This window comes from Malaclemys terrapin, chromosome 7, assembly GCF_027887155.1.
Source record: "Malaclemys terrapin pileata isolate rMalTer1 chromosome 7, rMalTer1.hap1, whole genome shotgun sequence".
Lineage (NCBI taxonomy): Eukaryota > Metazoa > Chordata > Testudines > Emydidae > Malaclemys > Malaclemys terrapin.
The window spans coordinates 14,125,354-14,141,383 of NC_071511.1; the positions used below are offsets into that span (position 1 = coordinate 14,125,354).

General features: G+C 41.2%; 1 protein-coding gene across 7 annotated transcripts in view; it reads left to right on the plus strand.

The window, feature by feature from the left end:
- LOC128840976 (contactin-4) overlaps nt 1-16,030 on the plus strand; it is a 654,212-nt gene that overhangs the window by 474,044 nt on the left and 164,138 nt on the right. For all 7 annotated transcript variants that reach the window (XM_054035596.1, XM_054035602.1, XM_054035603.1 and 4 more), the window contains one exon: nt 4,732-4,827. In XM_054035596.1, coding sequence (XP_053891571.1) covers nt 4,732-4,827 — 96 coding nt within the window. The remainder of the gene's footprint in view (nt 1-4,731; nt 4,828-16,030) is intronic.

Below are 16,030 nucleotides of genomic sequence, written 5' to 3' on the forward strand. Positions count from 1 at the left end.
TGCTCATCGATATGAGTAAGGGTTGAAGAGCTAGCCCCTGGCTGTACAGTATTGGTAACCTCAAATGTTGAAGCCTGGCAAAAAAAAATTTCTGATATTGGCTTAAAAAATCATGAGATTTTTTTCAAAGGGGTTCTTTTTATTTGCCTTCTGGTTTCTGAGCCTCCGGTGTGCCTTTGCTTCATGTTTTCAAACTTTTCTCCACAACCACAAAGGCTAGAAACTTACTTTAAAATAAAATAAAAATGAGATAATCATAGAATGATGTCACTCATGAAATGGAGAGTAATCGTACATTGCATGATTTGGAATAAAATAGCCACATTTGGCAACACTGACTTTAATTTCTCTAGAATCCCATCTTTTTGTTTGTGAATGCGATGTGAAAAACAGTTACCTGCATTTCCTGCTTTTTTCACTAATCTCATTAATCTGACATCACTGTTAAACCTTTACTTGTTGACTTGAAGAGAAGTGATGTTGGTGAAGTCTTATACCTGAGCAAAGATGTCTGTGTGGATGAATAAAATCACAGCTGAACTGACTGAAAAAGATCTCCTGAGTCATCTAGTCCAATGGCTCTCAACCTTTCCAGACTACTGTACCCCTTTTAGGAGTCTGATTTGTCTTGTGTACCCCCCAAGTTTTACCTCACTTAAAAACTACTTGCTTACAAAATCAGACATAAAAATACAAAAGGGTCACAGCACGCTATTCCTGAAAAATTGCTTCTTTCTCATTTTTACCATATAACTATAAAATAAATCAATTGGAATATAAATATTGTACTTGCATTTCAGTGTATAGTATATAGCGCAGTATAAATAAGTCATTGTCTGTGTGAAATTTTAGTTTGTACTGACTTTGCTAGTGCTTTCCATGTAGCCTGTTGTAAAACTGGGCAAATAGCTAGATGAGCTGATGTATCCCTAGAAGACCTCTGTGTACGCCCCCCCCAGGGGTAAGCGTACGACTGATTGAGAACCACTGATCTAGTCAGTCCCCCTGCTCTGGGGAACTGATCCTGCAGCCTATACCCACGTGAGTAGCCCTAGTGGAAATCAATGATCAGTGACTACCTCACATGTTTAAACCTGCAGTTCAAGCCCCTGGGGCAGAATTGCCGTACAACAATCTCTTGAGTCTGTTTTGAAAATCACTAGTGCTTTTGTTATAATGTATGACAACCTTCCTTGGCAGATTATTCCATTGTCAGACAGGTTCTACAGTTTAAAAAAATCCTAATATTTAATTTATTTTCTCCCTACTTTGGTTTCAGGCTATTAGTTCTTATGTTACCATCCGCAACAAGAATGAAGTTCAATCATAATTCTTTGCACAGTCATAACTAGTCAGTGGGAGTTTTGGGGAGGATGAGGAATGCAGGACCGGACCTTTGAAAGCCTCACTTTCCCTTTTGTGTATTATTAATTTTAAAGGTATATTTTGCCTGTTTGAAAAGACATCACCATTGTTTTTTTCTCTAGGCTACAACCACAGTAATGGGGTGTGAATGGAAGGGAATTCTCTCCACCCACAACTGTCTGTTGCTTGATTTTCAACATTCAGTAACTTCCCAGTCAAGGAATATGACTCTATTTTTCTTCCCTATTTATGCATGGTTTTGTATTCTGCATTGTTTTTGCTACATATGTTCCCAATCTTGAATCAGGGTTGCCAGTATAAACCTCTGTCTCACTGTGGAGTCCTATTGCAATGGCCCACACTAGTTGATCCAATGCAGAATTGGGGCCCAAATTATGAGGACACATTATTTAATTTGGATCATAGCTCTGAGACCTCTGTATTACTTTGATCTTCCCTGAGGGTCTGATCATGTAAAACGCTTAGCCAATAGCTGACTGGCCTCAATTTACTTATCATTGCCTCAGTCTACTAACTCCAAAAGAAACTGAGACATGTTGATATTTGGACTATTATAATTTTCACAACACATTCACAGTGTTAGGGGGCTTTCCTTCACCCCCTTCCCTGGTTCTTGTTACACAGACAGAAAACAGAAGACCAGAAGTCCGAAGTGCAGGCAATGCGATGTTTATGGGGGTTTAGTTCAAGCAAACATATTTTGAAGCCCTTCACACCAGTCAGGCTTATTTTTTTAAGCCGATAGAGTTTTCCCCTCTCCTCCCCCAACTACAGTTCTATACACCAATAGAACCCCTTTGTCTAACCCCTAGCTACACACACTGATGCAGCTGTCTCTTCCCAGTGTTCTGTTTCCAGCTCTGATGCTGCAGAGCCTTGCCTGTGTCCCTGTTCCTCATTGCCCTATTCCCAGTCCCTCATTCTCCCATTGTGCCATTACCATTCCCCTTCCCACTCCCCCTTCTTAGCAGGTCCAAATATACCTGCAATGCACGCCCCTAGTCATACCCCTTATAACTTATGGTCATTTTCCGTTCTGGAGGGCATGAGTCGGGGGTCTTCATCCCACCCCTTTTGTACCCCCTGGGAGGGGTAAGGAGTGAGGTTGTGCTCTGGTCGGGGGCAGGCATTTCTCTGATCTTTTAGTGTTTTACCTCCCACCCCACCCAATCTCCCCTTACTGCTCCCGACTGGTTGCCTGACCTTGCTTTGAGATAAGGCGTTGAGGGAGTCGTCAAGTGTGCGCTCATATTACACTCCCACCGTACCCTGTAACACTTTCAGCTCCATCCCTTATCTGTCTCATTGTACTAAAAGCCCCATCTGGTTGTGGGAATGCAACACACAACATCTTTGTCCTTTGTTCTTCACACATATTAGTAAGGATGTAAGAGTATTAAAAGTCAAACCCAATATTCTATCTCAGGCTAACAAACAGGCTTGTATGCTAACACACAGCAGTGCACAAGTTTCCTTAATCACCCTTCACAAGCCATACACCCTCTGAATATTGTGCAATATTATTCAGTGATTTAAAAAATAGTAAAATGTATAGCATAAGGACACAGCAGAACTGTGCTAAAATGCGTATAAACCTTATAATTAATTGTTGCCCGTTATTTGCATTCTGATGACTGTTTTTACTTAGGCTGTCTTTTTGTTCTGAATTCATACAGCACCTAGTACAATGGCATACTGGATCATAGAATCATAGAACTGGAAGGGACCTCGAGAGGTCATCTAGTCCAGTCCCCTGCACTCATGGCAGGACCATGTAATATCTAGACCATTCCTAGCAGGTCTTCTTCTAACCTGCTCTTAAAAACCACCAATGAGGGTCATTCCACAACCTCCCTAGGCAATTTATTCCAGTGCTTACCCACCCTGACAATTAGAAACATGGCTGGGCTCCTAGGTGCTACCATAATACAAATAATAATAAACCCCTGCCTTGTCCCAAAAAAGTCTTTTCATGATCGGTCAGAACACTCAGCCCAAGGCGTAAGAGGGAACTTGGCCCCAACCCTGCAAACAGTTTTCACATTGTGTAGCTTTACTCCTGAGTAGGGTTACCAGATAGCAACTGTGAAAAAACGGGCCAGGGGGTGGGAGGTAATAGGCGCCTATATAAGAAAAAGTCCCCCAAAACGGGATTGTCCCTTTAAAAACGGGACATCTTGTCACCATATTCCTGAGAGTAAAGGTATGTGCATGCATAAGTGTTTTGCAGGTTCAGAATCTAAGACACTAATGTGAGATTAATACCTGAATAGCACTGTGGTTAAAATGAAAAATGGAGTCTTCTTAATAGCTAAGAGCACTATCGATGGACCTGTGTTAACTCTTCCGTAGCAAAAAGATCTAAAGGGGATAAAAATTAAGCGTAATTTTTTCCACTTTCTAACAGTATAATTGACATTCCTGTTGTTCACTTATCTCCTGTGTATTTTCTGTGTTTTTCTGCTGCGCCAAACAGCAGTTTTGAGGTCAGCAAACAATGGCTCAGCTGCATTGAAAGGAAAAACAGAGTGGAAATTTAAAAGCAAGCCACTATATAAGATAAAAAGGCTATTGGGGTGACTCAATATACTAGAGATTTTACACAGAATTCCCATGGCAGCTGATGCTGCTGATCAATACTTGGTGCTGCTAGTTGGGTCCCAAATTGTAACTTCAACAATTAAGAGTAACTTTCTCAAGCTCACTGTGCAAGACAGGGAGAGAGGGGGGCACATTTTCACAGTGTCTAATACCTCCAGGAAAGGACAGGAGAGAAATGAAGTGAGGAATTAGGTGCAATAAAGCACTGTGCAGCTAACATACATTGGTGGATTAATGTCAGTGTTAGCAGGGAGTTTCACTATGAGGAATCTTTCCATGTTCCGAATTGCAGATTTGCATCCACATGTGGTCGCATGGGACGTCGATAACAAGACTCATCCACAAGGGAAAGAATCATAACCTGTGGGGAAACAGACCTGGATTATAAAATAAATGAGGATAAATGGCAATTTATGGCAATAATTTCTTCTATTGTGTGTTATAGCATTAACTGCACAAGCATAATACATTGTCAGTGTTATCTCTGAGTTTACTTTGCCCTAGGTGAATGTCCACCAGTACCAGTCCACAATCACCCAAATATTTATTGAACCTTTTGCTTCCTCCGATGTTTTGCTACACTAGGCAACAGCCTGTTCTTAGGAGCAGACTTCTACAAGTATCTTTTCCAAACTGATGTTCATTTTGTATCTCCTTCAGAAAATAAAATAAACAACCCTAACATATGCAGTCCTTCCAGAAGAGAATACTAATGCCATTTCATGCACTCTTTCTTGCTAACAGACCTTGAAAACTTCAAGACAAGAACAAGAAGTACAGTGTCAGTCCGACAGGGTCAGGGAATGGTACTGCTGTGTGGACCACCACCACATTCTGGAGGTAAATCAATCATATTAATAATACTATTTTCAATATTCAATGACAATTTGCAAGTTTCTCTGTCTCTTGCTCCAGAATAGGGTTTCAAGAATTCTTAAAGTTTCCATCCAGGGAAGAAGCAGGCGATAGTGTTGGATTGAGAGAATGATCCAACCTGAATGGTTCTTGCTGGACATACAGACACCTTGGTAAATCTGCTAAGAACTTGGTGTGATAAACCCAGAAAAAGGACAAAGTTTTATCATCTACATGCATGCATGGAGAAGAAACTAATGCAAATGCCAGTGTGTGCCAAAGTGGAGCAGATAAACCTAGATTACATGGAGCCCATAGAAGCCCATCTGTTTATGATCTGCGTGTTTGGTCTTCTGCAAGTTTTCAGTCAGCAGGGAGGGTAACCATGTAGAAAGAGCGTGGATCACATGCTGAGCCTCTTTCCATTGCATTATTATTTCATTCACAATAATGAATTTCACCCTCAGTGCAAGAGAACTTATATCCTGTGCACCAAATTTAGACCTGAAGCGTAAGTCCCATTGAAGTCAATGAGATTTGAACCCACCTATTCGAGAGCTGAATTTGACTCTGCATTATGTGGTTCTAAGACTTTAAATAATGTGGGGAGAAATGAAAGGCTGTTATCAAGTTAGTGTATGAATTAGCTTAAAACATGGTACATAAAATCCCCTATATTCTAAATATATTGCTTTTATAAAGAAATATTCAACAGTCTTTAACAGGGAAGTGAAAAAGAACACACTACAATCGCCCGTGTGATTTGTTCTCTTCTGACAGTGTGTGATATCTATCAAATCCTTGTCCCTGATGGGAATCAGCATCATCGATGCTGCTGTTCAGACACGTTAACAGGGAAGTTTCAATAGTAACTCAGTGTTTTCTCAGTGGCAAAGAAAGTGGTAGATGTTCCAAAAAAATCAGGTTTCTAAATGGATTTTATAAACTATGAAGACTATAGCAATTACCTTATTACAACATTGCTTTAAAAGGAGATGATAAAAAAAAGTTTAGAAAATTCAAAGCAATCATTTTCAACTAAAATTGTATAAAGATCTCTTGTTATATCCTATGTAGATATGTAACGAGTGGTGCCAAAATGATCTGGTTGACTGGGTGTTTATACCTGTGTGTTTCTGTGTTGCAATTCTCACAAATCAAGCATTGGAAAGATAATTAGTTAGTTGTCTATTATATCAATTGATTGATATTGGATTTGATCGCAGGTAATGCATTGTGTGCCCAATAGTCTATGAAGTGTGTCATACAACTTTAGTGTATTGTCACTAATCACTATGATCAACAACCATCTATTTTGGCTGGGTATACGCCCAAGTGGTATTTCCAGTAATCCACATATAACTTTTCAGGTAATTTCTCTCTCTCTCTCTTTTTTTTTTAATTGTAATCATGTTTTTAAACCTATGTGCCATTTGAGTCCTCACTTGTCAGCTAAAAATTGCCTAGCAAACCATTTGACACTGTGGTGCTTTGACTGCTCAGACACAATGAGGCAAGTATTTACTGAGCCCCTTTGCTTTTGACCAGCTGTCAGGAAAAGCTTGACAAGTCTGCCAGCCTCCCTTGGTCCCTGGACTTCACAGTCTCCAACTAGACTGCCACTTGAAAGAAACAAAAATTTTTAAAAAATGGTTTAGAAGGCCCCTGGGTCTGACACTTTAATGACCTGTATGATCTGCTACTGCTTACAAATCAAGAGAGCTTTTAATTCTGAATATCATCTGTAAGCCTTGACCAAACCTTTTAGAACTGGGATAAACCCCATGCAGAAATCCCACTGACCCCTATTGGTCTGAGTAAATATTTTTTGCACCAACAACATTGTTCTGCATTTTAAGTTGTGGGGCGCTCTGAAGTATTTCTTCACCAAAGGTACATTCCATGCTGTCACTGTATGGGGGAGAGGGAATGCCATGATAAAGGATAACCATCTACCTAGTTTCTGTAACTAGGACACCTTTCGCTTTCATTTTTTTAGGCATTATCCCTTTCCTTCAATGTATAATATTACCATCAGAATTACAACTTCTGGAATCTCCATGGAAGTACCCATTACAGGGACATGGTTGTTTCATCTGCAATCTAAGGCACTTTGTTCCTACCTTAAATTTGGGGCCTACCTGGACTGTGCCCCATTGGGGCATCTGCATTTATTAACTGCTAAGCACTCGAGCATATAATGGAAGGATTGGCTCTTATGTAATCTAGTGTCTCTAAGGTTTTATAGAATTTCCAGATCCCAATGCATACCAGCTTACCCAACTTTTCAGTAGAGATGTGGGACCCAACACAGATGCAACAAAACCTGCAATTTTATGGTAGAGGAGCTGTTACTGGAGGGTTCTGCAAGGAAAAAGACCCTGAGGTTGTAGTGGTTGGCATTTGAAAGGTCAGAAGTAAGTGTAAGAGCTTGAAGGGTCCGGTAGCAAATTTTCAGTAAAAAGTACCCTGAGCTGACTCCTATATTACAAGCCTGTTACTTAACTCTCATCCCCAGGTGCACAAAGCCTCCATCACATGCCACCCACTACCAACTGCTTCAACTTTTCTCCCCCCACCCACCCAGCTATAAAACCTTGTCTCCCTCCCTGTGACAAGTTTCCTGACTTGATTTCCCCAACTGCAGGCTACACCTCAGCTACCCCTATGATGAATCCCCTTTTGTTTAAAACAAACAAAAATAAGTATTTTTTCACAAAACACAAAGTCTGTGGAACTCCTTGCCAGAGGATGTTGTGAAGGCCAAGACTATAACAGGGTTCAAAAAATAATTAGATAAGTTCATGGAGGATAGATTCATCAATGGCTATTATCCAAAATGGAGAGGGATAATGTCCGTGACCTCTGTTTGCCAGAAGCTGGGAATGGGCGACAGGGAATAGATCGCTTGATGATTACCTGTTCTGTTCATTCCCTCTGAGGCATCTTGCATTGGCCACTGTCGGAAGACAAGATACTAGGCTAGATGGATCTTTGGTCTGACCCAGTATGGCTGTTCTTCTGTTCTTCTGTTTACTTTGAATTTAGTTCTTGACAATGTGACATAAGTTGTTTTGCTCCTCTTTTGGTCGTTGTTGTTTAGCTCTTGACTCCCAGGTGCTCAGAAACCCATTCATCCCTCTTTTCATGCCGTAGTCTTGGGAAGAGTTTTTTGTTTTGTTTATTTTGATGGGGGTTAGCAGGTTCTTTCCCTTCTGGGCTGTTTTAGTGTTATGATCATGTTTATTACCATGCTGAAATCAAAGATGTGCTGAACTTTGAAGGAGGCTGATACTTGATCTGCATTCAAATCTCTGCTTTTGACAAGAGAAATGGGATTTAAACATATGTCCTGAGATACTCATAAGAATTACACATCTATTATCACCGTACCAGTAACTGGTCAGTCTTTGAACCCGTTGCTTTGTAAAAATGCTGAACAAACATTACTCTAAAATGCTTAAAATTGGCTTCTTAAAGATATAATAGTTTCAGATAGTTTTTAGACATATGTATGCAAATGTGTCTATCCATTTATTTATAATGAGTTCACCATCATAGAGAGAGGCACTGTATACCAAAAATAAGAAAAGCATATTACTGTCTGAAGGCACCATCTTCCCCCATCACACCCCATTCTCTCCTCCCTCTGTCCTCTCCCCTGCTTTCTGTGTGCTCTATGCAGTTAGTTTCTGTGGCTGTATATTGGTTACCTAGGAAACTGCTGTAGGATGGAATTCAATTGAAAATGCTACTGGACTGAGTGTCAGAATTGTGGCCTGTGTTTCAAGTGATGCATGAGTGCATGTAAAATCTTGACAATTTTATTATTATTTGTAACATAAAATAACGTTAAGCACTGGTGCCAAATCCATACATGGTGTAACTACATTGATGAATTTGGCCCACTCTCCATTGCAGGTTATCAGTGCCATTTAAACCAAAATGCTCATCCATAGAATCAGTGATACGCTCCCTGCATACACCCGATACACACACTCCCATAAAACCAACGCTACCATCCCAGGCTCTCTCCTAACATCATGAGCCCCCACAAATTATCCCCCACCCCTATCCTGACAATATCATCACCAAGTAAAGAGGCTGCCATTTCCCAGTAGGGGAAACTTCTAAACAAGAGATAAGACACACATAAGGCTATTCACAATGACTCTCTCTCCGACCCAAACATTAATTCAGCAGCCCTAAAATCAAACCATGCTCCTTCTATACCACCCTGATGAGTCCCACCTCACCCTTACAGAGAATTGGTCTACATACCAAAAACTCCTCTGCCACGAAGATTAAATGTGTAAATTAATTTAGCATGAGCCATGGGAGGGTGAGGGGAATTCCAGATTATGTGCTGAGGGGTTTATTTATTTATTCATTTATTTTGCTGTGAGGAATTTTGTTGCTATTTTGCAGATAAAATGGCTGAGATCCAGATTGAACTGTCAGATTGGTGTATTGTGTGTAAGTGACTCAAAGACATTTAATGTAAATGTATTCAGTGATGACAGTATCACTCTAAAGAGCTGATAAAGTTATTTCCCATTCCTGTGGTCTGAATATATACAGCATGTAAGGAAAGGCATGTTACGGTGTCTGTGAGATAAGCACACTCACTTCTGGTGCCCAGCAAGGCAGAAGACCGAGGATATTATTACTAGATCCACAGTTAGTTTAAATTGGCACCGCTCCCTTGTAGTCAGTTGGCCTGTGCCAGTCTACAGAAGTTGATGTTCTAAACCATTTTCAATAAGAAGAAATTTTATGAAACGCAAAGTAATTCCAGTCTATTCTGGCCGGGATCCTGGTAATCTCACTTGCCCTGCATGAAGAAAATGTCGTCTTCTTTTTTTTAACAGGACCTAATTTGTTTTTCATATAATTCACCCTGCTCAGCAGGAAATAACCTGAAGAAATGGTAGAATTTTTAGGCTCCAGAACTAGAGTGATTGTTTCCAAATTGCATTTTAGTTAGCCAACTAGCTTGCTCACAATATACATTGGAAACCATTTGCTAATGATTACTGCACAATTACTGCAGATATCTCCTTTTCCAACTGTGGGGAGATAGAAGTGAGCATGGGGATATCTGATGTTCCCGGCGGGTACTCTTTCTAGGGATGTTTTATTAGTGAAAAACTATAGCAGCTTCCATCCCAAGGGATCTCAAAGTAGTGTTTACAAACTAAATCTGTAGAGATCACTTCATCCAATACTGTAGCTCTGCCACCTCTGGGATGTAACACAGCAATTGTTTAATGCTTTACTACAGCAATACACAGCAGTTTTAGGCTAGAGGTGAAGAATACTATATGTAATTGAAAATACAAGAGCAATTTAGAGAGAGAAAATACAATTATCTGATTTGGAATTTGATTAGGACATTGTGCTTAATGCCATCTCCTAGCAAATAGTGCCATGGACCTTTAATTTACCTGCTAAGGACTAGGGCTGGCCAGAAAACAAGAAATCTGTCTCATGAAAAATCTTGAGATATCAACATTTGTTTTCCTTTCACATCTTACTCTAGACCTTTTGAATTTTTTCTCAAAAACCCACAAGAGAGACAGACACACACCCCAGAATAGCCAATGGTGCAGTAGTTAGCAAGTGGGAGACCCAGGTTCACGTGCTTGTTCTGCCTTATTCAAAATAGGGAGTTGCATCTGGGCTTCCTAAATCTCAGGTAAGTGCCTTAATCACTGGCCTATTGCCTATTCTGAGGTGAGTCTCTCTCCAAAAAGCTTTGGTTTTGACAGACTGGCATTTTATGACAAAAAAACATTTTGTCCAAAAAATCCCAACTGAGGACAATCGTTTTACATATCATAAAAAAGAGCACAGTGCCCCTTCGCACTGTGACTCAGATGGAATAGCACCATCTAGTGAATCATTACCACTAGCACATCCTCAGCTACTCCTTGGAGAAAACTCGCCATGGAGTGGCCCAGCCCAACCCTCCTTTGCTTGGGAGATCAGACAGGGGGCAAGCAGTAGATGTATGGCACCAGGACAATTTTTTCCCCTTTGTTTTATCATTAAGAAAAATTATTAATGGTTCATTGTGTTTAAAAAAATGAATGGTTCTATTTCTTTGCTTCCATCCCCTACCCTCATTCCTCTCAGCTGTAGTTTGCTACATGTATGAAAACAGAAGTTTGGTCTTTGGGATATATCTGTTTTTTAAAGGGATTGCATCTGAGGGCAAAATTATGTTGGATTTCATGTGCTAGTTGGGCTTTGAGCCATTTACTACCTTAGAGATGCTAAAAAAAAATCAGCTTTCTTCTGTTAAAATTCTAGCAGTAATTTATCCTAATATGAGGCAAATGATTAACAAGTATTTTCAGCTTCTTAAAGGGGACCGAATACAGTTCATACATAATCATTTGGACTTTCCAATGCAAGATGCATCACAACAATTCTTGTTTTAATACAAGCTGGAAATTCACTGTATGAATCTAGTCCTTTTTTTTTTTTTTTTCTCCAGCTGAAAAAGAAATGTGTATTTCTTAGGAGATATTTTCAGCAGGGAGTCAGCATTTTGTCAGGTCAGTGCATCATAGTGTTACATTGTGTTAAGCAGCATAATGATGCGACATGCTGAAATGCTAAAATGCTGGCTGAGCACTGGAAATTTGGAAATAGACACCTATTTGGAGCTGAGGAATAAAGGCAGGAATGGATGTAAATCAAACATTTGCCACTGTCAGATGTTCAGCTCTTGAAACATTACATAGATGGGCACAGAAGATTGTATTGCTATATTTATAGGACCCTGTCTTTTAGAAGTTCACATTTTTCCTCCCTTTCCCCCTTTTTTCACTCATATCTATTAAGCAAGTATAAAATAGGGAAGTAGTAAAACTAAGAATAATAAAAAGCTACCTAAGTCATCATCTTTGTTCTTTTATCCTATCACATTCATGTATTCCTTCCCAATACTTCTTAGTTCTCTCATCATTAAAAAGTCCATTTCTAATAATTCCTTCTTTCATACCACCACACCTAGATCCACTGGTTATTGCTGACAAAGTGCTTTATAAAGATGGACGTTAACAATGGCAACGGTGCCAGTAACTTCCGTTCTCTGGAGGGGAATCATAGTGTTGAATACACTCTAAGAAAGAGCAGGATTTAGCAGTTGTAGTAACAACTTCAATCATTTTACATTGTAAACACTTCAGACAAAAGACTACATCTACCTCTGTTTTCACAGCACCTAACAACATTGAGTCCTGATTGCAGCCTCTGTGTGCTACCCATAAAATTAACTAGTCAATGATAATAAATCCTAGCATCTCCTACTAAGTATATTAAAAACCAATGGCAGTTTTAGGAAACGTAAAGGACCTTAAAACATTTGGGTGGCTTTCTTGATGAGACAAGTTGTGGGTGTTCAGCGTTTCTCAGGATCAGCCCTATAATTTGGAGGTAGCAAAAATAGTACTTATAGTGCTTTACATTTTCAAAATACTGCTAGATCGATACCATCTGAAGATGTGTACACTCCACAGGGACTGAGACCCCCTTTCAAATATTTCAGGGATTCTTTCCCTTTAAATGAATTCCAGTACAAATCTCCATATTTAATATCTTTTCACTAATTCATGTCGAATCAGTGCTAATACACTGGTACTTTATTCTGTGCATTTATGGAAATTGGGACATTTAACTGTCGTATTTACCAGATTTATGTTGTTGCTGAGTGCCGCATTACCTACTATACAAATAGTAATTTAATTTTTGAATACTTGCTAACAATATCTCTGCTATTTCATTATGACTCTATAGATTAAACCGTGACATTGAACTATTTCGATCTGAGCCGGCTTCAATTGCACTGGTTTACTGAACACTAACAGCCTCTTTTTTAACTCTTGCAGCCTGTAGAATGTAATAACTGCAGGGACACAGAACACGCTCTTGTAGTAAAACCCACAGGAGTGGGACAGAGGGCCCAGGAAAGTTCATGCGGTTGTCCTTTTGGTGTTCCTGATGTATGATCTCCTTTCAGGATCAGTGCACATAGGAAGACAGGGCAGGCAGCTTGCCAACATCAGTGACCCATGGGGGAGTGTAAATTCCGCCACCTGCTTCTCTGACCTGTTCAGTTTTGGGGTGACTCTCTTCCTTCTGAAATCAAAGCACTGCAAGAATCAGATCTGCATTGGCTGCCCCACCTGTATCTGTGCTATTCTTCATCTCCATGAGGAGAGGGCAGCGTGGAATTTAAATACATATCAAAGCATCAGTTCTGGTTGATTTTGCCATCAGTGTCCCTGCCATCTGCGAATCCTGTCAGAGAAAGTAATTATTGTGTGCCCTTGATATGTCCCTCCCATCATCGAGTCCTGGCAGAGAAGAGTTAGCTGCTGCTGTTGTTATTATTATTATTTATTACATGCAAGAGAACTATATTAAAAATTATTAAGGTTGCAAAGTCAAGCACTCAAAAATTAGGAAATGCCAGAATTAAGGTTGCCTTTGCAACTTTAATTCACCCCCTTATCTGCATGCATTCTGATACTGTCTTTAATTACATGATCATATACAATTTTTTCCACAGGACCCCAGTCTCATTTCCTACACAGGATTGCTGAATGTTGTGTAGTTAAGGGGGCTGTTGTCTGGAGGACCTCTACATCATTTGTTGCAGAAGTTGGAAGGTGTGTAGTGACTGAGGCAGGGTACTACAGAAAGAGAAAGGACAGTTTCATGGCTGAGGCAGTTGAATGATGCCTTGGAGAACTGGGTTCTGTCCCTGCCTTTTCCATAGCGTTCCTGTGAGATGCCAGTCAAGTCACTTAAACTGGTCTTTTCAGGGGTGATCACTAATTGTATGTTCCTCATATTCTGAATGCCTGACTTCAGACCCTGGGTATGATTTGCAGGAGTGCTGAGAAAACTGCAACTGAACTCAGCGGGAACTAGGCTGAGAGTAAGAGTGTGAGTGTGTAAGTAAAAAGCACTATATAATGCTAAGTACTCTGCAAAATCAGGTGCTACATATCTCGAATTGGGCACCCAAAATTAGTGAATCCTTTTTTACCGTTCTCTCTCTCGGCCTCCATTCCCCATTTGTACTAAGGATGTAAAAGGTTAAACCTGCGGCGGGCAGGTTGGTGTGGCCCCAGCCACCATGGGCGGGCTGGCGGGCTGGACAGGCCACGCAGCGGGACCCCGGCTGCGGTAGGCTGGGGCAGCCCCAGCTGCAGCAGGTGGGCTAGGGTGGGACCCCGGCTGCAGTGGGCCAGGTGGGCTGGGGTGGCCCCAGCTCCAGCCGCAGTGGGCTGGCGGGACCCCAGCCCTGGCCATTCCAGAGTGGCCACAGCCACAATGGCATGGCCACAGCCATGGCGGGCCAGGGATGCAGGACTCCATCCCCGGCTGTGTGGGACCTGAGGCCCACAGCCCCAATGGGACCCCAGCTAGGTCAGTGGGACCCCAAACCCTGCTGCCCCACGCCACCCCACCTGGGTGACCTTGGTTAATGGTTAACCAGTTAAAAGATGCAATTTTAATCGTTTAACATCCCTAATCTGTCTGGGGGGGAGTATAAAAATAATTTTTATTACTGTGTGTGAAGCACTTGTATTCTGTAGTGATGAGCACCACAGGAAAGCCCATGAGGAAATTAATATTTCTGTCTTCAGAGCAGGGCTTGAATAATGTGATCTAAATAAGGCATGAGGCACGCATTGAACAACATGGAGAAAACAAAATATGGACTGTCTATTCTGTGCACTGAATGAGGCAGGGTTGCTGTGCAAAAAATAGTATGAGATCAAATTAACCTAAATTAACCTTTATTAACATAAAGGGGCCAAAATAAGGTTGCATAGCCAACTTTAATTCTGACCTTTCCTAAATTTTGGATGCTTGAATTTGCAACCCTAATAATCTTTTAATGTGGGGTTTTGTGTGTGATTTCATACCTCTTAAAAAAAGCAAACTGAAAAAAAAATTATATCATGTGGCATCATATTGATACCCACGTAGATCATTAGCAGGGGTGAAGTCTTTAGATCTGCCACACTGACCTCTGCCACTTAAACTAATGGAAAAACTGATAGCAGTAGTAGGTAGTTATTCTCTATGTAGGCGAGCTCTAGAGGGAGATGGGACATTTTGCCAGTGGGTGTCACAAATATTTGCTGACAGAGGAGGGTGCAATTCAAGACTCTGGAAGTGTGTGCACTCTAGTGGACACAGACTCTTCTGACCACTGACTTTTAATTTTCTCTGTGAGTGCTCCACCCCCACTCCGCCCTGAGGCCCCACCCTTGCTCCGCCTCTTCCTGCCCCTGCTCCAGCCCCTCCCCAGAGGTTCTACCCTTGCTCTGCCTCTTCCCACCTCCCCCGAGGCCCCTCGCTGCTCTTCGTCCTTCTGCCAGCTGCTAAACAGTTGATCAGTGGCCCCACCCTATTTTCAGAGGGTGGCTGAGCCCTGGAGCACCCATGGGGTCGGCGCCTACGCTTCTGACTATTGCCCACAAGCTTGGTCCTTCTGCCCTATTCCCCCTAACATTTCCATATTCCAGTCTTGTCTCTACCCCACCTCTAGCTCCTCATCGCATTCCTATTCTCCTTGCCTCTTCGCTCCTCGGGCTGCTGATCCCAGTCCCTGTCTCCTTGCCCAGTAAATCCTAGTCTTATCCCTTCACACAAAGCTTTTAGATGGTAAGCTCTAGAAAGTCTCTACTGAGCATGTGCAAATTGTGATTTTTTTTTTCAAAGGCTTATAAACTTTACCAGGTCTGGATAGATTTTCATGGGGATGGCAAGCAGAACATCTGTGGCACAAAGGCCACCCACACGACAGATTTCATGTCCCTGCTGCAAAGTATGGAGGTGCTAGAGCTTTCCAAAGAAAGGAGAGAATTTTTTTTTTTAATATTGAAAACATTATTTTCCCTAGCCTCATTCTCATAAACAGAAGAATGCTTTGGGCTGAAATTTTCCAAAAAGATTCTGCCCAAGGCAGAGACGTGGCATGGAAAGTTTCAGCCCAAATTATTCAAGTCTGGTAAAGCAACTGAAAACAGGATTGTATAATTGAATGTAGAGCCCCACCTATAATTATTTGTATCGCGGTTGCACCTCCTAGACCCAGTTGCAGAACAGCATCTCATTGTGCTAGGCGCTGTACAAACACAGGAAAAAGAGAGTCCCT